The 25,762-nt window shown below is 43.0% G+C and overlaps 1 protein-coding gene across 1 annotated transcript in view; it reads left to right on the plus strand.

Annotated features, from left to right (window-relative positions):
• Positions 1-25,762, plus strand: part of THSD4 (thrombospondin type 1 domain containing 4) — a 654,719-nt gene that overhangs the window by 84,640 nt on the left and 544,317 nt on the right. The window contains exon 5 of the mRNA XM_050967929.1: positions 15,621-16,053. Coding sequence (XP_050823886.1) covers positions 15,621-16,053 — 433 coding nt within the window. The remainder of the gene's footprint in view (positions 1-15,620; positions 16,054-25,762) is intronic.

Genomic DNA, 25,762 nt, shown 5'->3' on the forward strand with positions numbered 1-25,762 from the left:
TAGCACTGCGTGGCTGCTGGGAGTGACCACCAGGTCCCTGCAGCCCCATGGCGCATGGGTGGCCACGGAGACTCTGCGTGCTGCCCCTGTCCCTGGTGCTGGCTCTGTTGCTCCCAATGGCTGGGCGCTGTGACCAATGGGAGCCGCAGTAAGTGCCATTGGGACCCCACACCCTGAGCCCCCTTCTGCACCTCTGTCCCAGCCTGAAGTCCCCTCCTGCACCCAAACACCCTCTCCCTGCACCCTCACCCCCCTGTCCCAGCCCAGAACCCCCTCCTTCATCCCAAACCCCTCATCCCCAGCCCCACCCCAGAGCCTGCACCACGTCCTGCACTCTGAACCCTTGGTCCCATCCTGGAGCCCCCTCCTGGACCCAAACTCCTTCCTGAAGCCCACACCCCACACTTGCCCAACACCCTGCCCCAGCACTGAGGCCCCTCCTGCACCCCAAACCCCTCATTCCTACCGCCCGAATTCTTCCCCCCCGACTCTAACTCCCTGCCCCAGTTTGAAGCCCTCTCCTGCACCCTGAACCCCTCTTTTCTAGCCCATACCCCGCCCTTCACTCTGACTCCCTATCCTAGCCCAGAGCCTCCCTGCACCCCAAACCCCTCATCCCTGGCCCCAGCCCAAAGCCTGCACCCTCTGTTGGAATACTCTTCCCCCTCCCGCACCCCAACCCAGCGCAGTGAAAGTGAGTGAGAGTGGGAGAGAGCAAGTGACAGAAGGAGGAGGGATGGAGTGAACAGAGGCAGGGCCTCAGAGAAGGAGCAGGGCACGGGCAGAGGTGTTCAGTTTTGTGTAATTAGAAAGTTGGCAACCTTATGCTTCGCTCAGGCTTTGTGGATCACAGTGATGTTCCTGTGATTTTCTGGGCACCTAACTTATAGGCAGTATGCAATGCTCATTGTCACAACTCCAAGTCCCTTTGTGGATTCAGGCCTGGGTGACTTGTACAACTGGTTTCTCTGTGATGAGGCTGAGCGTTTTTTTCCCTGTTTCAATAATACTGGGGGGCAAAGCTCTCTTTCTCACTGGCAACATTTCCATTCCACAAAAGCCAAAGCAGGGGACTATTCATGTAATCAGAAAACGGTCAAGGCATCTGCCCATTATAAAGAAAATAAAACATTATCTCTCTCACATGTTTTTAAAACAAAAACTGCATATTTTAAGTATAAGGAGTTACCCTAAGATAAAGAAAAGATGATAAACTTTAATGGCATAGTAATACAATTTAAGTTAAAAGTAGGAAACCCTAGATTGCATGTTTCTAGCAAAAAGGTATTTTACAAGCTATTGGAGTTTAGTGATGCATTAAAATATCCATGCATTACAGAAGGCTTAGGGATGGAATTACTCTGATATTAAAGAAGGCTCCTGGTACTGAGTTGTGTATATATTGCACTATAAGTCCTTGTTGATCATTTTGATTGTCTTTTTATTAAGTAATATAGTACGAGAATGGAGATTCGTTTACCCTAATGGAAGTTGAACAACAAACTCAGAATAATTTTTTTCCTCAGTTTGTATCACACACTTTTAACATTGTTCCTGAATTGTGTGTTACTCTCATCAGGTGGGGGGGAAAAACACCTGATTTGGGATTGAAGATTTAATTGCAATTGTTTAATTTAATTGTTTAATTGTTTCATTTAGCTCCTGGGTCTCATTTCCAAGATGTGATAAACTAAAACTAATTCCAGCTTTGGAATGTAATACTGTTTGGGCCTCAACTAGACTCTAAAAGTATTTTTTTTACTTAGATTTTGTGCTTGAACTGAATTTTAGACATAGTTCTGAAAACACAATGTGTCTTCCTGGGAAATGATTGTAAATAGCACATCCTGGCTTGTCAGTTGCTGAAGACGTTGCACAATGTTGTCTTAAACTGTGGAAAGTGTTACTATTAATGTACTGAGTGGTCAGGAATACAAGCAGTCCTTGACTTTTCAGTGTTGAATTATGACGAACAGCACTTACACTGCTTCTACACTGACACCCTGATTCAACTTACAACTACCGATTTCAAGTTTACGACGCTCAGTACTGCAATGATTGCAGTTCCGAGTTACTAAGTTCCGATTTACGACGCAACTGTAAGGAATCAATTGTGTCGTAAGTCCGCGGACTGCCTGTACCCTACATTGATGATGACAGTGGCTTATGTGTGCCTCAGGTCAGTGTTTGATCAGATTTAGTATCTTAATGTTCATTTAAGTGTGAAGTTAGAAAACTGAAATAGTAGCTTGATCCTGTAAGGTACTGAGCACTCTGGCCTCAATCCAGCAGAGCACTTAAGCATGTACTTAACTTTAAGCACCTTTAACAGCCTGAATAGTCCCACTGAAGTCAATAGCCAAGCATGTGCCTAAGTGCTTTGCTGGATTGAGGCCCAAGTGCTCAGCAGCTTGTAGGATCAAGTTACCATATGGTTGGTGTGCATGTATTGGTCTGAACTGCACTGAAATGGCACATGTCTGTATGAATTAAAAGGCACATCAGAGCAGCAGTTTGGAAACTTGGTAAATTCTAGGCTATGCACCTGCGCTGTTCCAAATCTCTTTCCTACTCTCGTTCCCCTTGAGCCTTGCCTACCCAAGGAAACGTAGCTATTGCTGACAATAGGTGTTGGTAGCAGGCGTGGGTAAAACCGGCACTGAAAATGGATTAATTGCAAGTCTAGACAGGTCTAAACCATGGACAGCACATTTCAGGAACCATAGTTTCCTCATGTAGATAGGTCTGTACATACCCTCAGGTAAGGAACATAAACTGGTGGGGGATTGATATGACTTTGTGGTAGGGAGACTGGGCCAATCTCAGAAAGTTATTTGCTTTAGTTTCCATTTATGTTCTTCTCTGGTCCCTTTCAGTCTTCCCCACCCGAACCCCCACAAAGACAGTTATGTTTATCATTAACTTAAATGTAATTACTTAAGACACTTCCTTTGTTCTGTTGAACACAAGTCCTACATGTACCTGCCACAATCAGCAAGTTATTCTTGGCAGTGCTATTACTAAGGCTCTGCTGACGCCACCCATGATTTACATGGTTGTATCATTATCACTGATTGGGAAACCAGCACAGCTCACCCCATACTCTTCCCCTCCATCCCAATGGGAACTTGCGAGTATATTAGAGGAGTTGTGATCAGGGAGTCAGTGAAGCCCAGTGCTTTTGCAAAGTTAATCTCTGAAGAAGCCTGCAGTAAATAGGATGCTACCACCATTGTCAAGCTACAAATTCCACTCAACTATCAATCACATCTCTTTGCTTTGGGGTCTGTTTGAATTCTCAGTGGGGAGCGTGCATTGCCTGTTCCGAATAGTGCCAATCTAAATTAAATTGCACCATGGCTGTACCACCAGGCAAGGGCAATGTCCAGGGCCGGCTCTAGCAATTTCGCCGCCCCAAGCACGGCGGCACGCCGCGGGGGGCACTCTGCCACTCGCTGGTCCCGTGGCTCCAGTGGACCTCCCGCAGGCTTCCCTGCAGCGGGTCCGGTGGTCCCGCGGCTCCGGTGGACCTCCTGCAGGCGTGCCTGCGGATGCTCCACCAGAGCCGTGGGACCAGCAGACCCTCTGCAGGTACGCCTGTGGGAGCTGCCTGCCGCCCTCCCGACAACCGGCAGAGTGCCCCCCATGGCATGCCGCCCCAAGCACGCGCTTGGCGCGCTGTGGCCTGGAGCTGGCCCTGGCAATGTCCCCGGACAAGGCACAGCAGCCTCCCATCTGCTCATGGAGGAGTATTTTTTGGGTGGAAATGAGAAGATCCAGGAAAGTCACTACTGAGTCTGGTGCTCCCACTTCAGTTTTTCCTCCTCCTTCATGATGGCCTAGCAACTTGGGGGTGTTACACTTACAGTAATGTTTCAGAAACAGAAGCCTCTGAAAAATAGGATGAAAGGTTATGAACTGAAAGTGGGGAAGATTGGAAGTTTCTGTGGAATCTTGCCAAGAAAACCTTTTGACTGCAGTACAACAAATGTGTCATTGTATCACTAATGGATGTTTGCCAATGTCCAGCTCCCATATTTGTAATTTACTGTGATAGAAATGGTAACCAAGAATAGTGATGATGAATGGTATAAAAGGCTACAGTGTGTGACAGACCCAGACCAGTGGGGTACAGGAGTCTGGTAGAGGGCAAGTATACTGGTCACTGGATGAGTAGTTTTCTGTTCCCTGAGTGACCAGAGCAGGGGCTGCACTAGAGTAATCTGGAACCTTCTAGAATCAATTAAGGCAGGCAGGCTGATTAGAATACCTGCACCCAATCAAAGCAGGCTAATCAGGGCACCTGGGTTTAAAAAGGAGCTCACTTCAGTTTGTGATGTGCATGTGAGGAGCTGGGAGCAAGAGGTGCAAGGAGCTGAGGATAAAGAAGGTGTTTGGAGGAGGCCATGGGGAAGTAGCCCAGGGAGTTGTAGCTGTCATGCAGCTGTTACAGGAGGCACTATAGACAGCTGCAATCCACAGGGCCCTGGACTGGAACTCGGAGTAGAGGGCGAGCCCGGGTTTCCCCCCAAACCTCCCAACTCTTGATCAAACACAGCAGGAGTTGACCCAGACCAGGGGCTTTTCTAGGGTTTTTGCCACCCCAAGCAGGCTGCCTTCGGCGGTTTGCCTGTGGAGGGTCCGCTGGTCCCGCGGCTTCGGTGGACCTCCCGCAGGCATGCCTGCGGGAGGTCCACCGAAGCCGCGGGACCAGCGGACCCTCCGCAGGCACTCCGCCGATGGCACCCTGCCTGCCGCCCTCGCGGCGCCGGCAGAGTGCCCCCCGTGGCTTGCCGCCCCAAGCACGCACTTGGCGTGCTGGGGCCTGGAGCTGTGGGTTCCACCAGAGGGGAAGATCACTGAGGTGAGCAAATCTGCCAATAAGCACAGGACCGACCAAGGTAGAGGAGGAACTTTGTCACAAGTGTTAATGGAAAATATATTCCCTAGCTCATGCATATGAGAGATAGTGAGAAATCAGTACACTTCAGGTGTAAGCAAGCCAAGTAGGATATGTCTAGGAAACTGGAAGAGAAACGAAAGGAGAAAGGGAAGAGACTGAGGAAAATGGAGACAGTACTGAGGTTTGGGGGAGTCTCTGGGGGGAGCAACCAAAGGAATGGATAGGGGTGGGGAGGGGAAAGCTTTACTGATGCATTCCATTTAAAGTTTTTTTCTGAATAAATGATTCAGTTCAAAGAATACTTGTTTTCAATGTAAACAACAATCCCTCAATTCAATACACAACTTCATTACCTAACAAAACTCAAGAACACTTGAGTTTGACAGCATTGTTCCCAACCTCGATCAAAGCTCTGTGAGGAAAGGACCATGCATTTTTTGTCTAAAAATGGCCATGCATGTCTATGGTTCTAAGTAAATAACTAAAAACAAGGGGAGTTGCCTTGGTACAGCTATAGATCAGTTTAATCCTTTGGAAATTTACCTTTAGAGCCAAATTCTTAGGATTGTGATTGTAGCAAGTCAATGGTGCTACCATGATTTACCCCAACGTCAGAGAAAGAATGGTCCAGTGGTTTGGGGGTTACCCTGGAAGACTCTGCTCCACCATGTGTGACCGTGGGCAAGTCACTTAGTCTTTATATGCCTCAGTTCCCCATTTGTAAAATGGGGATAATAGTCCTTCCCTACCTCACACAAGTGTTGCACATTAAAGATTGTGCACTGCTCAGATACTACAGTAATGGTGGTAACTAAAATAGATTTTGCTTTTGCTCATTGCTTGCTCTGTTGTTTTACCTCTGTGAACTTTACTGAATTATCACGTCGAACAATGTAGTACTCTATATTTTAAATACATAGTAATTTTAATACACTTACTGTAATCCTAAAACTAAGAGCACTGAAACTGATTTGTCAAATTTGTCTTCTGTCACTCATCTGTGAATGTAAATGGTACCTATAATTTGCAATAAGTTTTAATGTGTCAGTCATTTAGGCTACCATGGGGAGTGACTAGATTTGTCTGAATACTCCTGTTGGGCAAATTGTCCTTCAGGAAGGGTATTTCCGGATTTAAATTAAACAAGTAGATAATGCCTCTATTTGTTTAAAGCACAGTGATAAGGGATGCTTGATGGCTTTTGTCTGGCATGAAACACTTCATGGCACTTGTTTTTAAACATATGTTTTCTGTTAAGCAGCAATTTGTCTGTTGATGAGAACTGTATCCCTGACGGCACTTTCTTCCCATATTCAGTTGTGCATATTAGATGTATTCTCAACTGATTGTGAAGGGCATTGAACTCTTGCCCTTGCAAAGGATTGTACCACAAGGGCAAGATTTTACTGTCAAGGGTTTATTTGAAACTAAAAATAGCAGCATAATCAGCACTTATAACAACTCAACACTATTACCACAGTTGGCCTGCAAATAGATAGATAGAATGCACAAGCTTTATAATCCTTAGGCAATGGGTACCTGTTTTTCTGGGATTTTTTGTATGTTTCTGACTCTTGAACTGGTGTTTGGTGTCTGTGTCTATCCAAAACACTGCAGAAAATTGTTCATTAATATTAAGTGTTTATTAGAAACATTTAAATAAGTGGGGCCTAGTCTACACTAGAAAGTTTTACTGGCATAGTTATGTTAGTGAGGAGTGTTTTAAAAAATAAAACAAAAACAAAAAAAATCCTTCATAACTATGCTAATAAAAGTGTAGTGTAGATGCAGTTATATCAGCAAAAAATCCTTTTGCTGGTGTAGTTTATTCCATTCAGGGATCTCTTTTGCTGCTATAATCTGCATCGCCACTAGTAGAGCTATACTGATACTCCATCTGAAAATTCTTTTTAAGTATAGAAAAGGGCTAACTTTCTCACTTGATGGCCAGTGCCCTAAGCACTAGGCTTGGGATGAGAGACCTCCAGGTGCAAAACCCTGCTTGTCTGAATGGTCTGGGGTGAAAAATTCTGCTAAATCAGGTAGAGCAGGGACTTGAACCTGGGTCTTCTATATCCCTGGCTGCTGGCTTGACCATCAGACTAAAGAATGTGTGTGTCAGTCTTTCTTTCTTTTCCTCCTTCCAACCAATGCACAACAAAAACAAATTCTGAAACCTCAAAATTTGCCCTCAAAAGGAAAGATCATCCTTCGGACAGCTCTAACAGTGAGACCATCACTGGACTGCACACATTTTACAATAAAAGATTGACAAACTTCACTTATGACTAGTACAATAAAATTGTGGCTGTTCTCCAAGTGCTAAATCCACCATTGGACCCAGATGAGGATGGGAGTGCCTTTGAGGAAATTTATGTAGGAGGTAAACTGATAACCAAGTGTGCTCTGAGATACAAAAAAGCATGTGCAAAAGAGCCCTGAATCTGCAAAACAGAGGAATTCCATTGTAAGGATGCTGTAATTGTAAGGGAAGGAGCTGGAATAAAATCAGAGGATGCTTTAGTGACCTTTCCATGCCTCTCTCCTTATTACCTGAGTTGTTTCACCTTTTCAAAAGCAGTTTGAGCTTTCAGATGCATGTTATATGGGGTTTTCTCTCCTGTTGTATTTTAACTGTCTGTTATATAGTTAAATTAGCTACAAGTTTTTTTTTTTTAAACAAAGCAACCCTGATCATGGAAAAGATCATCCTTGACTTAATGCCAGTTATACACTCCTCGAATCTACTTAAGTTCAATCCTGCAATCAATCTCATGCTTAACATTCCAGCTTTTAGTTTTAATACCTAAATGAATGCTCCTATACAAAAGCTGTTCTGTATTGAGTGTAGCAAGCCATTTTACCAGGAGAGGCTTACAATATGTACTTTAAAAGGTGTAAATAGACTGTGAATGCCTATTTTAATGGGAGTTATGAGGAATTTCTATAGAAACATTCATCCCTCTTTGATATGTGTCAGTACATTTAACACGATTGGGTGCAAGCCTCTGAGATGGATAATTATCTTATGTCAGTACAGCTTGGCATGGTAAATTATTTAAAACACTAGGCCAAATCCTGTCCTCAGATATATGCAAACATCTCCTACTGATGCACTGGGAATTGCAGTTGTGGGTGAAGTCAAAATCTGGCCCCTTGCCAAAAGAGCAATGCTAAAGCTTAGACTAATACACCAAATCAGGCTGGCTTTGGGTTTCTAGTATACCTATGAACATCTGTCTGAGTGGCTGAAAGTTCAGTGGATCTGGGCTGGTGCAATTCACACAGCCATAACCACTACTGCCAGTCATCTTCTCTTCCCAAGCTCCAAGGATCCCTCTTCTTACCATTGCTATCTTCAGAGAGTTTGGTGGTCTTTTATACATGTGCTGTTTCTGCAAGCTATTGGCCCCCACCCTGGATTTTCTGGGTGTGCTGGGTGGCTATGCTCCCTGTAACAACATGGGAAATATGTCTTCTGTTTTTATGAATTCTCGTTCATGTTATGAAGAAATTATTGTATCGGGGAATGCCAGTATATGGATGTGGAATCTACCATTTGCTGACAAGGGACGTAGCACATCCCTACCAGACAGAGATGACTATGTGACCCACCCTCCCCAGATTTCTGCCAGGGTTTATATGCCCTGCCCTGAACTCTGCTGCCTACCACCAGCATCTTTAAATTGTGGACCCCCTCTCTGAACAGAGATGTATCTTCTCTGCTACCAGAACAGGGACAATGGAGAGTAGTTAACCTTAATGAGCTATGCTCTAACTCAGTAGTTCTCAACCTATTTACCATTGTGGGCTGCATCCAATACTACCTGTATGGTCCTGAGGATGTCACATGGGCTGCAGCTGTGTGCTGGTTGGGCTGCAGGTTGAGAACCACCGCTCTGACTGAATATGGGCATGCTAAGGAGGTTGGTTGAGGCTGGGAGAAACTAGTTCCTCTAACTTGTCAACAGGAGCAAGAAGTGGAGAGTGGAAATTCCGAGAAGCAGAACAAAGGAACCAGGTGCTATTGATGGAACATATTCACTTGAGGGACTCACTGAGATAGGAACAGGAGTCTGTGGGCTGGAGAGGTCCTGTTCAGCGGCAGTTAGGGAAAGCTAAGTGAGCTCAAATGGATTTATGGTTCTGAAGGGAAACCAATGAGCTGCAAGGAAAGGAACCTGGACACTCAGAGGGCTCTCTCCAAGCCCAAAGAACTTTCCCGAGTGGTGAGGAACCTGAGGCAGGAAAATGTATGTATGTGTTTATAACTTTATATAGAGCTGTATATTTCTCATGCTTCCTAAGTGAAGAGATGTGATGTTTTAGAATCCTGTGTAAAGTATGTGTGTGCTGTCTTTCAAACTATCTCATGCACTTTTAGAGTTAAACTAGAAACCAGAAGGCTCACACATTTAGTAGCATTCTGAAGAATGTGCAAGAGCAGCTGGGGAGACATGAGAAAAACAGTACTAGTTTCAAGACCTGTGCAATTTGACCACAGAGTCCCCAGGGCCAAGAGGGTTATCATACATATGGTATGCACCTGGAGTGCGCACTTACTGGCCCAAAGCGAGGGACAGTACCTAAACAGTGCCCAGCCTCAGCAAACTAAGGGCAGGTGGGATTCAGCATTTAGATCCCCTCACAGCAGCCTGGCAAGTATGCAGCTATTGGAGCTTGACCATATCTGACACACACCCAGGGGTGAAAATAAAATTGAAAACTTACCAGTATGGGGGCCAGCTCCACCTCTTCTGAAAGAGGTGGGGCTCGAGGCAGAAGGGGTGGGGCTGGCGGTCAGCATCCCCCAGCCAGCCATTCCAGGATGCCTGACCCACATGCCACGCAGGGCTCCAGTGGCAATTTACAGGACCCGAGGCTCTGTCTGCTGCTGCCGCCCATACTGCCTTACTTTCACCCCTGCACACACCCATCTTCTTTGTTTGCGGGGGATCTATTGGTAAGCAACATTGCTCTGGAATCTAACTCCCAGTGGTTCCCTGCTAACTGTGCGCTGTGCTTCAGGCAGTGCCACTCCCTGCTGACTTGTTTTTTCTGTTGCTCGCTGCCTAGGGTGAGGACATATCCTAACTCCCATCTTTGTTATGATGGAAGGGAGTGGCACCCTTAATTACAGACTGCCCAAAAAAGGATAATGGGAAGTGGCCATCTGGTTTCTTTAGAATAACTGGGAAAGGAGAGCACTCAAAAGCAGGCTGTGGTGAGGAATTAGAGGCATGTAGTTTATTGGACCCTGAGGATTTGTGGGAAAGAGGGGTGTCCTCAGTGACAAGGCCATCCTGTTGATGGGTCAAATCACAAAGCAAGCCATCTAGGCTTAACCTACTTTCATCCCCTTCCAGCAGATGCTTGGGAGTGGGCTCAGTTTTGGGTAATGAACACGGCTCTTATCATTCGATAAGTAATGTTGTTTTTTTTCATGGTTCTTGTGTCTGCATGAATCTAGATATTATTCTCTCCCACAGTCTTGCATGACATCATAAATTATTCCTGACACTCCCCAAGAAATGTAAAAAGCTAATTGCATCCAAGTTATTTTTTTTACTAGCATCTTAATTGCATCTCTTAATGCAACAACAAACTGCATTCCTAACTTGTAAGGATGTTGCCAAGAGTGAATGAAAAATGCTTTAAGGCAAAACAAACAGTGCTGTGTGGTTTCATTCTAAACAGTATCAGTTAAAATGAGGGAATGAACACTGATAAAGCTGTTAATAATTAGAAGCTGCATGTTAAGCTTTATACAGTGAAAGAAATGTGGTATGTCCTGCCATGAGAGAGACACCGACTCTCACATTAAGGGCAATGTCATCCTCTGGCCTGAGCTCATGTGTAGAATGTCCATCCCAAGACCTGGATCCTAACAACCTCGATTCAGATCTTGATCCAGCTCTAAACTGCTCAGGTCAGTTTTCGAAGTTACTGTGACTTTGATTTTAATAGCAAAGTCCAAAGTTCAGTTCAAGGACATTTCTATCTCCTCTTTTTCCTTTCAGTGCTCAAGAGTGGATTGTGTTTTGGTGGTATGGTGAGGACAGTGGCTCTACCAGAGCATTAGAAAGCAGGCAATTTGCACTCTGATCAAGTTTTTTTTGGCGTGTAGGAGTAATGAGGAGAGCTGGTGGAAGCAGGCCCCATTAGGAAGTGAGGAACCTCTCTAAAAACTCTCCCCAGGTAGATGGACATAGCAATGTTTTGGAAAAAGCTTGAGGCCATGTAGGGGGAGTTACTGTGTTGTGAAAGAAGACACTTATTTTTCATTAAAGCCCCTCGGATTTTTAGTTTAGTTTTGTTAAAGCTGGTTGAGACTTAAAATGAGAGAATGAAGACATTGAATTAGTTAAAATGGGTATGGTGTGGGAAGAAGGGATTACCTTTTTAAAAATCAGTAGCTGTGAAAAATAGGCATAAAATATGAAATGCTTAAGAAGAGGCTGGATCAAACTCAGTGGGAACCACGATCGATTGGACCTGTGGACAGGGCAGGTAAACAAACTGGCCTGGCCCGCCTGGGGCTTTCCCTACACAAGCGGCGTTCCACGTTTGGGAAACATTGCTTTGGAGGAAAGCTGTCTTGATAACCTACAGTTCTGTTATTGGGTTATGTAGGTAGGCTCTCCCAATTAGTAGGACGGTTCTCACATGCTATGTGCATAAAATTGATAGGTAAAAAGTTTTGGAGGTTCAGCTTGAATAAGAGCCACAATTTCAGATGTTTTGACCACTAAAGTACCTGACTCTCTCCAGTCTGCAAAATATGTTTGGAAATATCATGTAACCACATTTACTGGTTCGTCCTTTTTTTTGGTTTTGCTCAGAACTGGGAAGTGAGGAGGGATGTGAAAATGAGAAGTAAGGGGAAAAATCTGATGTAGACTTCTTTAGTCATCAAAAAAGAAGTTTTTAGTTCAGTTAAATTCAGGTTCTGGATGAAGGTCTGCTTATACTTGGGCTTGCTTTATTTGAACTTCTGAATTGTTTGTCCCTTTCTGATACACACTCCTGTGTCCTCTTGATTTGTTATCTTAGTAATTACCTTCCTTTCCACCCCCGCCTTAACTTTACAAACCCATAATATTTTAGTATGTTAAGGCAGAGAAATAAATCTTGCCTCAACGATGACCATCAGTCTCACAGAGCAGATTAAGTCATAGGCCTGGTCTACATTACGCGTTTAAACTGATTTTAGCAGCGTTAAACCGATTTAACGCTGTACCCGTCCACACTACGAGGCCCTTTATATCGATGTAAAGGGCTCTTTAAATCGGTTTCTGTACTCCTCCCCGACAAGAGGAGTAGCGCTAAAATTGGTATTACCATATCAAATTAGGGTTAGTGTGGCCGCAAATCGACGGTATTGGCCTCTGAGCGGTATCCCACAGTGCACCACTCTGACCACTCTGGACAGCAATCTCAACTCGGATGCAGTGGCCAGGTAAACAGGAAAAGCCCTGCGAAATTTTGATTTTCATATCCTGTTTGCCCAGGCTGGAGCTCTGATCAGCATGGGTGGCAATGCAGTCCCAAATGCAAAAAGAGCTCCAGCATGGACCGTACGGGAGATACTGGATCTGATCGCTGTATGGGGAAACAAATCTGTTCTATCAAAGCTCCGTTACAGAAGACAAAATGCCAAAGCGTTTGAAAAAAAAATCTACAGGCTACACAGTGCTGCGTGACAAGCGTAACGGGAAGCCAGAGACTCAAATGGACGCTCATGGAGGGAGGCAGGGGGTACTGAGGACTCCAGCTATCCCACAGTCCACAGCAGTCTCTGAAAAGTATTTGCATTCTTGGCTGAGCTCCCAATGCCTGTAGGTTCAAACACATTGTCCGGCGTGGTTCAGGGAATAGCTCATCAATGTACCTCCTCCCTTCCACCACGTGAAAGAAAAGAGGAAAAAATCGTTTCTTGACTTTTTTTAATGTTACCCTATGTCTACTGAATGCTTCTGGTAGACGCGATGCTGCGGCAGTAAGAGCAGTATCCGCTCCTCTTCCCTCCCAGGTGGCAGATGGTACATGCTTGATAACTGCTGAATACCCCTGGCTGGCCTCAGGGGCACCTGGGTAAAAATAGGAATGATTCCTGGTCATTCCCAGTAGATGGTACAGAACGGCTGGTAACCGTCTTCATCATAGCCTCTGGGGGCTGAGCTCCATCAGCCCCCTCCCTTTCCTGTGTAAAGACAAGATTCTGTCCTGCCTGGACTATCATAGCAATGGCATGCTGGGCTCCTCTCTCCTGCACCGCTTAATGTCCTGCCTGGACGGTCATAGCACGGGGAGGCTGCCTCCCGCTCATTTTATCTCACTAACAACTAACAACTGTTTCTTATTCCTGCATTCTTTATAACTTCATGACACAAATGGGAGAGACACTGCCACGGTAGCCCAGGAAGGTTGGGGAGGAGGGAAGCAATGGGTGGGGTTGTTGCAGGGGCACCCCCCATGAATGGCGTGTAGCTCATCATTTCTGTGGGATCTTACATGGAGCTCTCTGATACACTGGTTCTCTAGTACATTTGCCCCATATTCTAGGCAGGACTGACTCTATTTTTAGAAACCATAAAGGAGGGATTGACTCTGGGAGTCATTCCCAGTTTTGCTTTTGTGCCCCCGGCCGATCTCAGCCAGGGTCACCCATGATAGCAGCAGACAGCACAGAAGGACAGATAACCGTCATCTCATTGCCAAATTACACTGGCAGCAGATGGTACAGACCGACTGGTAACCGTCTCTGCTATCATGCAAAAGCAAATGAATGCTGCTGTGTAGCGCTGGAGTATCGCCTCTATCCGCAGCATCCAGTACACATACGGTGACTGTAAAAAAAAAAAAAGCTGAACAGGCTCCATGGTTGCCGTGCTATGGCGTCTGCCAGGGCAATCCAGGGAAAAAGGGCGCGAAATGATTGTCTGCTGTTGCTTTCCCGGAGGAAGGAATGACTGACGACATTTACCCAGAACCACCCGCGACAATGATTTTTGCCCCATCAGCCACTGGACTCTCAACCCAGAATTCTAAGGGGCAGGGGAGACTGCGGGAACTATGGGATAGCTACGGAATAGCTACCCACAGTGCAACACTCCGGAAATCCACACTAGCCTCGGACCATGGAAGCTCACCACCGAATTAATGTGCTTAGTATGGCCACGTGCACTCGACTTTATACAATCTGTTTTATAAAACTGGTTTATGTAAAATCGGAATTATCCCGTAGTGTAGACGTACCCATATAAACAACTTGAGTGCTAGCCACTTATCTAGCTGGGTAGATCAACACTCTCATTCACACATCCTTGAGGCATGAAGATGGATTAAAACTCCACATGGCCACTAAAGTTAGAATGTAAAGTAACTTACTTCCTAGGTTTTTATGTAACAAGAGTCTTAGGAGACAATAAAAAAGAGATAGGAAGAAATAAACACAAGGCAAAATGAATCCAAAGAGCATCTTTGATTTGGGGACTAATGCCTGACATCTGTAACTTCCAGTTTCCTAGAAAATATGTGTTAAAATATAACGTCATTTTCATTGTAATCCAAATTTATATATAATATGTAATAAAACAGGTGAATAAATTTTACAGACAGGAGAGATGTTTCCTTCTGTGAAAAATGTATTCCTCACTGACCTGTGGAGAGGCTATTCATGAACAGCTGCATCAGGAGATAAGTATTTACTGTACAGTTGGAAGAAAACTATTGCATCAGCTCTAGCTCTCCAGGACTGCAGCATAAAAAAAACCAAACAGGCCTGAAGTGATTTTGAGTTACAGTGAGTGACAAGGGGGGGAAAAAAATAGCCACTGCCTATAGTGATATAGAATACTGGGATTAACATATATACTGTAGTAAAGTCATATAATGTGACATTCTAAGTGTGGGATATGTGTGTGTATTATGTGACTTCTGCTTAACTTGTCGTTACATACTTAAAATAAAAGTTCAGTTCCAATGGATCCTACAACAGGCCAAAGATGAAGATCAAGTTAGCCATGAACTGAACCATGTTAAAGTAGAAGGTTAGAGCTTACATAAACTTGTTCATCTCTGAACCAGAGATTTGCATGGGTTTGCAATGGTGAAATATAGTTAAAACTGAACTACACTGCAGCCAATCAGAACACTCAATTTAGGTGTGCGGTTTGACTGACTGACATTGCTCCAGACCTCAGTCTTTACCTCTGTTGGTATATACTCCGTGACTTACCACAAGACCGCTTATAGCCAAAGAGGAAGCAGGAGTTGTTGCACTCTCTGAGGGTATGCCTTCACAGCCTGCAGAAGTGTGCCTCCCAGCCTGGGTAGACTCGGGCTAGCAGGGCTCACTCTAAAAATTGCTGTGTAGATAGCTCTTTGAAGTTGAGGCTTGCATGGGAGCTCAGGCTCTGAAGCCCAAACACCACCCTAGATTTTAGATCCTGAGATCCAACCCAAGCCACAACTCCAAAGCTCTATCTACACAGCAGTTTTTAGCACGCTAGCCCGAGTCAATTGACCTAGGCTGTGTAGATGTCCAATATACAAAATGAGACCAGAGCTTTGTACAGATGTTGTTAAAAATAAATGAAAGCTTTTGGTTCACCTGTTTTTGTCTAGTTTGTTGGCTGTAGATAAAGGTCATATGTATATTTAAATGTTCATACATTTATCAGTGCAATAACTGTTTTATTTTACCTTCCTTTAGAAACAGAAACCAAAGTCCCATAGGCCCAGGGAAATATGGATATGGAAAAGTGCCATATATATTACCACTGCAAACTGACACTGGGCAACTGCCTCAAAAAACACGGAGGCAGCGACAGTCAACAAGGAATCAAGTGTATGAGCAGAATCAGAGTAGTGGGAACACACACAATCATCCATCTAACCCTTCAGTCCAACATGGGAATCTTTACCAAGAAGAACGTGGACCTCAGGTGTTGGGGCCCTCAATTTATCAGCAAGCTTCAACCCATTCACAGGCCTTTCCTGCATCTCAAAGTTTGTTTCATGGGACTGACTCAACCCACCATGGCTCTGCATCCCACCAGCCCTTCCAAGGTCAACCTCACCTTCCAAGGTCTGGAGCTATTGTGTGCATTGGAGCCTACAAGCAGTACAAACTCTGCAACACAAATGTAAGTCCATTCTTTTCTCTCTCAATTTTAAAGACAGCTCCCTGAGCATGCTGGATTTCTATTCTTCCTGTGGCTTAAAATCAAAAGATATATATACTGATCTTATTAACTATGGAAAAAAAATCCCTTCATTCTGTTAGTTAGTCATGGAATAAAAGAACCAACTGTATGTTGATTTAAAAGAAGAGTGGCTTGGGGGGGATGTCCCATAGTTGCTATATAATCTACCATTTGCATAGCAGCATCCATCCGAGGGGTATCAAGTGGTTGTTAAACCTCACACAGGGGTGGTATAAGTATGATTCCTGTTAGATAGATGGGGAAACTGAGGCACTGACTTTGCTTCACAGACAGGAGTAGGCAGAGAATAGGATGGGATTGGTAGCCAGGTTTCCCAGTTCCCAGTCCCATGCTCTAACCACAAGACCACATGGCCTTTTTGTGACAGACCTTCCTTTTTGCCATATTTTGGGAATTCATATACCCCAAATGAAGGTTTCTGATTTGAAGTGCCTATTTTTAGGGTAAATTGTAGCTTTTTTAGGAGTAAAAATCTATTGTATTAGAATTTTTTTTAATAACATTTTTCTTAAAGCTGTTTTAAAATATTTGGCTTTGGTGCTACTCTGTATTCTGGGATGACCTCCCAGTTAGTTGTATGAGACCCCTCAGGGTCTGCTCTTCTGCTCTACAAACAAATTTCAACATTGTAAGAGCTGTAATTTTTGGCTGTTTTTCTTGAAAATTTCTTAAAATGTCTTTCTCCAATGTTTGCCTTGGCTGGATTTTATCAGCATTTAACCTAAAACAAGAGGCCGCCTTTCCAATTTCTAGTGAATTAATATTGTTGACTTCAAGAGCCATGCTATTTAGATATTAATAATGCTTTTTTTCTAAAGTATTAGTGCTGTTGTATGTTCATCTAACAGAGAATTTGGCCTTAGGGTGCATATGTGAGTCCTAATCTGCCTTTATAGCCTTTGGGCCTTTTAAAACTGGGAGATGTCGTCATGGGGCACATGACTAGGGACAAGCATGTGACCTTCAGGAAGCCAGATGGACACTTCCTGTTTCTTAGGTGAGGGCAGCATACAGGAGAGATCCAGTGTCAAGGATGCTTTGCTGTATGTTTCTCCATCAGTAGGCAAGAAAAAGTTACCAGAGGAGAAACATGTGTTTCCCCTTCCCAGTTCTGGGAGCCAGAGACAGCACGAAGAGTCTGTTACCTAGTGCGTTGTATTATTTTGAACCTTTTTTGCATTTTCTGTTAATTAATAAACTTGCATTGGGGAAAAGGACGTGGAATGGAATTTGGGCTTTAATTTGAACTGGCGTGGCTGGTGAATCTGCACACTGGTGCACAGGTAGGGTAGTAAATACATCTCAGTCAGTCATCTAATTGACGGTAACCGCAGGTAAACACAGTTTACCACTTCTCTTTGGGGAATATGGAGTTTAGCTTAGATTAGTTTACCCATTTTTTTTGTTTAATTTTTAAAAAAATTTTTTTTACCACTACACTCTGATCCCACTTGTTCAATACCTCTGCTATGTGCTTTTGTAACACAGCCCTTTCTAAACCCTGTGCTACACTGATGTCCAAGACTCCAGTTTCAATGATGAGAAGTTCTTCTTCTAAGTCCTTCCTAGTTGTGTTTTTCTTTGTAGTAAGTCCTTGCTTTTTCAGCCCTGAATCCTGCTTCCCCTTGTTCTTCCCTCTATTTCAGCCTCAGCTATATCAGGGCAGGAAGGCACATAGTCATCATTCTCATGACTATGCATAAAGCATCAGAAGGGGCTTTTTCAAGAATGATCTCTTTACAGGCTTCTCTGTGGAAACTTCTGTTTAGTCAATACTATAACCAGCACCCTCCCAAGTCTCAGTCTGTCCCTTGTGTGGGAGTGTTATGTGGGATAGACGCACCATTGGTTTGTCATTTGTCAAGTTATTGAATAGTTACAAAAGGATTATTCTGTATTGTACACAGCCCTGCCAGACACACAAGACATGGTCCCAGCCCAGAGGAGCTTAGAATCTAAACCAGGCTGACAAATATGAGAACAGTGGATAACAGTTCAGACCTAAGAAATGGGAGGGAGGGATAGCTCAGTGGTTTGAGCACTGGCCTGCTAAACCCAGGGCTGTGAGTTCAGTCCTTGAGGGGGGCATTTAGGGATCCAGGCCAAAATCAGTACTTGGTCCTGCCTAGTGAAGGCAGGGGGCTGGACTCAATGATCTCTCAGGGTCCCTTCCAGTTCTATGATATAGGTATGTCTCCATATATGAAGAAGATGGATTGATGTCATGGAGATCAGAGTTGGAAGGTTCCATTAAAGTAGTGAGGTGTAATGAGGGTAGAGGACTTTGCAAGATGGATTGTGAGACAGGCTATTCCGAAGATGGTGAAGGGCAAAGTTGGAAGAGAGGACTGTGAGGACGCTTCTATCCTTATTATTGGTAATGCCTACAATATACAAGGGGCTTTCCAAACTCAAAAGAAAAGGAGTTTTCTATTCAAAGGGGTTACTAGAGTAGCACAGAGTAAGGGAAAATCAGAGCACAGATTAGGTAGGGGGTGAAAATGTTTATAGTAAAGCCATGAAAACAAGTGCAAAGATCTTGATTTTACAGTTTTGAATTATATTAAGATCATGACACAAAGCACCAAGATGGGTGATGTGGATTGAGTGACATGAGGGGAAGAAAGTTACAGCAGAAATATTTCAGATAGAGTTGAAGATGATTGGAAAGGAAGTTAGAAAGGAGGAGGTAGCTAAGAGGAGTGATCAAGGCATGGACCCAATGTTCTAATAGTGGGGATGATGAAGAAAGGCCATTATAGAGGAAATTTGGCAAGAAGTGGCATCCAGAGAATGGGGTGAAGAGAAAGTTGTAAATGTGGGCTTGGGAGATTGGGAGGACAGTGAACAGGTCAGCACTGATGGAGAAGGAAGGGAGAAATTAGCTCTGGTGAAGTTTTGGATGGTGGCAGGACATACAGTTCAGTGTAACTTAAATATGTTTCAGTGTTCGTGGAGGAGCTAGAATGAATACGCATTCACAGTAAATAATTTTAAATTTTGAAGCTACATTTAAGGATAGGACAGCAACAGGAAACCCCAAAAAAATAAAAAAAAAAGGTGTGAACATATCCCCGTGATTCCCTGCACCTCTGAATGTAACCAAATTCTAAAGAAACAGATGTGACTATTCAATGATCTTTTTAACAAGAGAGAAATTGCAGGTGATGCAGCTAGAATTTTAAGTCCTAGCAGGCACATAGCCCTTCACATAGCCCTGTATTCTGATGACAATGTACTCAGGAACCAAGTGGAAGCTGTAATTGCCATCAGGGATCAGTTTCTCCCTAGGATGTGGTATTTAATAGCTATAAACAATAATTATGGAGCAGCAATCATAGGAGTCAAGGGCAGACCACAGCAAAGCAAAGCTGATAGTGTTTGTCCTTATTTACTTGTTCTTCCTGTCTCTCCACTTTTATACGTGGACTTTTGATTTAATTTATCTTCAGCGACATGTTCCAGAGCTGCTGCTGGCATCTAGAGAACACTAGCTTCTTTTTTCTTTTCTTTTCTTTTCTTTTTTTCCTGTATGTTCCAAAAGGTAAACATAATTTATCAAGGGGGAAAGATTCTATTAACTGGTACCCCGGTCTTTGGTTTCTCCTAAGGGTAGTTAATTAATTACAAATTAACTCAATCTGCCTTGGCCTGTTAGGTCATTTCCTCATCACTGTGCATTTAATGTGCTTTCATTTATAGCTGAACTCGTTTTGCATGACTGACAACTTGGTTCATAAAAAGTTAAGCTTTTAGATTTTTGTTAGTGAGAGGCTGGGAAGAGTTTCTATTTGTTCAATTGTTTTTGCAGATCACTAAACTCATTTTCTCATTGTACAAATGGCTTCATCTCTTCAGCACTTGCATGTGTGTTTCCTGCCAGTCAGCCAGCTGATAGCTGAGCAGTCTCCCTGGTCTGCCTGCTGGGCTTCCAGACTTCCCATGTTGCCCACCTCCATGGGACACTAGGCTGCCTTGCTCCCCATATGCCTAGCCAGATTAAGAGCTGGCTGGCTTCTTGCCCAGAATTTTTTGAAAATTTTTCCATTCTACAGAAATTTGCATTTGAGGCTTTTTGTTCTGATTCAGAAAAAACGTTTTTTTGGAAATGTACAATATTCCGTGGAGTGGAAATTCTGTTTCCTGTATTGCTTTGTTCACTACCAGCACAGGAGTGAGGTGAGGATGTGTTCATTAATATTTGTGGGATACAAAAAGTGGCATGTAAGAATGTCAGCAAGAACTTTTGTTATTAAAAACTTTTTGTTTGAGACATCTGTGTGCCTTATTTTTACTAATTTTGAGCATTGTGTGGGCTCTGTATTTGATATAATTTCAAAATGAGGTTAAGATCTTTTTCCAAGGAATTTAGCTTTGACTCTAGTTTGGGAGTTTCCTTTTGAACTGTGTAGGATTGTATGTGCATTTAACAGTTTGACATTTCTAGGTGTACAGGAAAGCTCATAAGTTTACATTACTTTAGGCTGTACTGTGGTTTCTTTGATTCTTTGAGGTTTGGGGTGGGATTTTTTAAAGTATTAGCTCAAAGGTCATTAGTGCTAGTGGCAGAAGTAACATGCCAGCCATTGCTATGGGAATAGTGGTTAAACGTTCTCCTGTTTGTACATCAGTTGATTGATTTAGATGTTACCCTAAAGAGTGATTTAGTGGTTAAACGTTCTCCTGTTTGTACATCAGTTGATGATTTAGATGTTACCCTTAAATTTAGATGTTACCCTAAAGAGTGACATATAGGGTATCTTCACTGAAGATACTGGGCCAAATTAATTTCCGTTGTAACTCTATAGCTGTGGCTATAATGAGATTACTCCAGGGATAAACTAGGCTCACTATGTTGAATCTCTTTACCATATTCCATAGAACACAATGTCTTAGGCAGGTCTCATTAGAGTCTGACTAAATAACAGGGACTTGGCTGAGTTAAAACACTGGGGAAAATGTTTGCAGGGTTGCAGCTTAGAAGCCTTCACTTTAATGTGTTTTGTCTAATCTAAACTTGTTTCATAGCAAAAAGTGATCTATCCTATAAAACCAGCTCATGGTCAGTCAGTCAGTCATCACAATATATTGTAGCATCAAATGTAATTACAGATGAAGAAAGGCCCAAGACTGTGTATCGTAACAAATGTAGTTAACCATTTGACAGTTTAGTGTTGACCTACCTCCCCACCCCCAATAAGACCATAAACTCCAAACGTAGGCATGTCCATTACACAAAATGATCACTAACATAGGTCGAGGGATAGGGACTACCCATGTGTTAAGAAAATAAATTAAAAATACTTCTTCACCAGGGAATGTACATTTATTATTTTTATTGCCATAGTGCCTGGGAGATCCAGGCATTGTCTAAGCAGCAAAGAATCCTGTGGCACCTTATAGACTAACAGACGTTTTGGAGCATGAGCTTTTGTGGGTGAATACCCACTTCTTCAGATGCGGATCCCATTGTGGTAGGTACTGCGCAAATTGAGAACAAAATAATGGCCCCAACACCAAAGAGCTTACAATCACGTAGTGTATGCATGCCTATTACAATCCTAGGCAAATTTATGTTCTCCAGGCCGGAGAAAAGTAATTAGTAGAGGAACCTCTAATGCTTTAGCCAGGGCTTTCTGCACCCCAGATGACAGGATTTCAGTCTTCTCCAAAAATATTTTAGGTATTGTGTAGAATATTTCAAGGTGCATGTGCACACTCACAACCAAAAAACTATACACCATCAACACCCTCCATTTTAATGTAAAGGTTCAGAGTGCATATCAATAACTGAAGGATAAATAAAGATGTTATAGGTGGCCCAAAACCAGTATATGCATTTATATGCCCAGAAAATTCAGAGTTAAGGTTACACTTAAATTTCACACATTATAGTAAGAAATGACTAATTAAGAGAACCAAGCAACCTTAACTTCATCCTGTAGTGATATTATGCAATAACACCACAATTATCATTAAGGCATTTTATGGCATGTTGTCCCAGCTTAGATTTATAAAGAGACATTTTTAATATTTTTCTCCTCAAGGTGTCATGAGTGAGATGCATTTTCTACATTTTGTACAGATGTAGCAAATGCCTCTGAGTGTGCTTACTGCAAGTCCCCATGAGTGTAATACCTTAGGTGGACATTATTATTACTCCTCCTCTTACGTGCTGCAGCTGATAAAATCAGGATCATGCTGTCAAACCTGGCAAAATCTTCCAGTTTTCCACTTTAAATAGTTGTTATAGATGGTCACTTTAAATTTCAATATTATGTAGTTCAAACAAATCTGTCCTTTAAAACTCTGTGAAATGTAACAAGATCAGATTCCTTTCCTCGTGAAACCCCTCCCTCCTATTAAAAGTCCAGACATTCTTTTTAGTATTCACCCGAAGTTTTCCTTTTTTTCTCTTTCATCCCATCGCTCCTTGGTATAGCCTCCTTGAACCAGCCAAAGGATCCCTTGTCTCTTCTTGAAGTTTATACCTGGTAGACAGTTACCATATCCTCCCATAAGATTAGCCAATTCACACACATGTTTAGCTCCGTTAGTCTTTCCTCAAGTCACTCCTTCCACACTCTTCTGTGAATTCTAGTTAAATAGTTTAAATCTTTCTGGGACTTGTTGTGAAAGTCAGACATTTGGTTCATATTCTATGTCTGAAAATATTTCATTGGCATCCACACAATATTGGAAGCAGTTTGAATTCAATGTACAGAATCCATTCTGTTTTTGGTGGAAGGGTTTCAGGTACTTCATCAAATTCACATATTGGCATTCCTGCTTTCCAGCCATTTTGTAAATCCAGGAGTTTTCAATTACATGTCATTGAATGTACATGGCTATAATCCACATTGCATTTATTCTGCTACATACACAATGTAATTGGGACCTTTTAGAGAATAATAGTCATTATGATGCCGGAGAGTGCTGTGTGTGGCTGAGGAAGTGTTTTCATCCAGACCACTACAAGAAAAGTCAATTGTTTTCTTGTGAAGTGGTGAAAATTAACACTTTTCTGGGTTTCTGGTTACCTTGAGTTAGCATGTACATTTTCTGTATTGAATCAGCAAGGAAGAGAATGCATAACACTCCTGTACATCATCCATGCTTTGTCAAGATTAAGTTTTGTCCCAGGAATATATTTTGCACATAATACTTGGAATCTCCAAAATCCTAATGAGAGGATAGTTTATTCTTCTTATATTCTGTAACTCTTCAGAAACTTTTTTTCTTCACTATGCAGTGCAAAGCCTGCGTGCAGCTAAGATTTCCTGGAGTAACATCTTGGGGCTTATCTACAATAGAGCATTTTGGTGTAGCAACACCTTTGCAGCACCTCAGTGTGCCTATAAAACACCCCATCTGCACTCAAAACTGCTTGCGTTGATTGGTGCACAGCTGTTCTTGCTACCATTGCTGTTGAAGCTGCTCTGAAAAAAATTATCCTCATTGCAATGTACCCTGTGTCACTCTGCTCTGTTGCAATGCCAGAGTGGACAGAAAGGCTATATGTGTACTGTGCAGAGGTGAAAGTGAGCTGGTTCAGGCCGGTACTCCATACCAGTAAGAACCAACACCGCCCCATATCCAGCCCATATTAAAGCGCTGCTGCAGCAGCGCTTTAATATCAATGCCCCTTTTGCCTCCCCTTTCGGCAGCCCTCCTGGTAGGGTCCATACCGGCAGGGCTGCCGAAGGGGGAGGAGGGATGGGAAGCAACATTAAAGCACTGTAGTGGCAAAGGGCCCTGAAGTGCTTTAATGTCCCTGCCCCATTGGTCCCCTCCTCCCCCGCAGCCTCTGACGGGCTGGGGGGCCCCGGGCCCTTTAAATCAACACGGGAGCCCCGGGCAGCATGGGCCAGGCAGCCTGGAAGGGCTGGTTGGGGGATGCTGACCCCGAGCCCCACTCTTTCCACCTGAGGCCCCACCCCTTCCGGAGGCTGAAGCGCCGCCCGCCCCCATACCAATAAGTGTCCTAACTTACTTTCACCCCGGTACTGTGCAACTGTGAAAATTTAAATAGATAAAAATTGAAGAAAATTTTAAAAAATAAACATTGATAGTACCTGTTGAAACTATTTTTTAAAAAAATCAAATTCTCCCAAAACTACAAGTATCTCTTTGTGTGGGTTCATTATGGTATATGTTCTAGTATATGGTTCTGTCTCTGGATCTGTCTCTATTGGTGTGTAGCCTTCTTCTGAAGTTTGAGCGACGTCTGTATGCTGTTTGAGTTTTGATGGGGGTGGAGAATCTGTTTCTCTGAAGACTCAGACCCTGATATGTGTCTAGAAATAGTGTGATAGATGAATGACTAACATTTTTATAACTGGTGCCAAATCCATATCAAATGATTAAAGAGATTGTTTCCTGAGCTTTTGGCCAACTAAGTACAGTCAGTTTGATTTAGTAATTGGAAATGTCTGGGAAGTTACCTTAAAGTCAATGGAATTCATATGTCACATTAGAGGGAAGGGGAGGGGGAAATGGTTTGCAACATCTGATCACCTCATCAGTTCCACGTAACAGTTTTAGCACCAAAAATTGAATTGTGATGGTGATTCAAAGATCATCATTCTGCCGCTTGTCAAGTTGAATTCAATTAATTTTGTTCATAATAAAATGATTTAGATGCACAGCTTTGTTATTGTTTGAAGATAACCACTAGTAACATATTTTAAAGATGAAAAGCGATTAAAATAAAAACTTCAACTACCTAAAGTCAGGTTGTTACACTGACAAATATGTCAGGAATGTATGTTTAATATTAGTGTGTAAATTTGAATATCTATCATTTATCTGCACACACAAATGTCCTAGAAGGTATTTTAAAGCATTTTAATGCATCTTAAATTCTCTTTTGTCTTTTCAGACAAGATGCTTTGTCTGAATTTTGCTGCATTAATATTAAACACAGCCATAATTTGAACAAGAAATTCACTTTTTACTTATATGTTGGTTTAATTGCATCCAGGCTTTGGAAGCAGTGGAAATCTCAGTCTTCTGGAAACCTCATTCAAGGGAGATCCTGTGAATTCATTTACAAATGCCATTAAAATTGTTTTCCAAAAAATGATGCTTTTTGAACATTTGGTAACTATTCATCGTCGCTCGAAAAGAATACAATAAAATACACATTCTGTCATACAGCACCTTCTGCTGGAATGTCTGTTTTGGTGAGAGCAGACTATGGTATCAGCAAGTCTACTCAGGGGAAGAATCTATTTTTCTTTGACATTTTAAGAAGGTTTGCCCAGTACCACAAGCTTAACGTGATTTGCTTTTCTAAGGCTGTGTGGACAGGTACAGAAGTAATTAGAACAGGCTGATCCTATGTTTTGAAGGTACTTCTCCAAAGTAAGGTATGCAGTGTGCCATCCAGCTTGCTCAATTGTGACTACATTCCTTCAACATGTGCACATTCGTTACCCACCCTCCTCCCCTGCTGCCACTGACTGCCAAGCAAGCATTGGGTTGTACATAAGCCAGATATCAGGCAAAGAGCGCAAAAAGAGTGCAGATGAGACCTGGCAGGGAAAGAATGCTCCCTTGGCACCCTGTTGTGCTGGGCCAAAGATGGATGGGGAAGGAACAGAAACACTGGACTAGGGGGTGGGAT

Source organism: Gopherus flavomarginatus, chromosome 9, assembly GCF_025201925.1.
Source record: "Gopherus flavomarginatus isolate rGopFla2 chromosome 9, rGopFla2.mat.asm, whole genome shotgun sequence".
Classification (NCBI taxonomy): domain Eukaryota; kingdom Metazoa; phylum Chordata; order Testudines; family Testudinidae; genus Gopherus; species Gopherus flavomarginatus.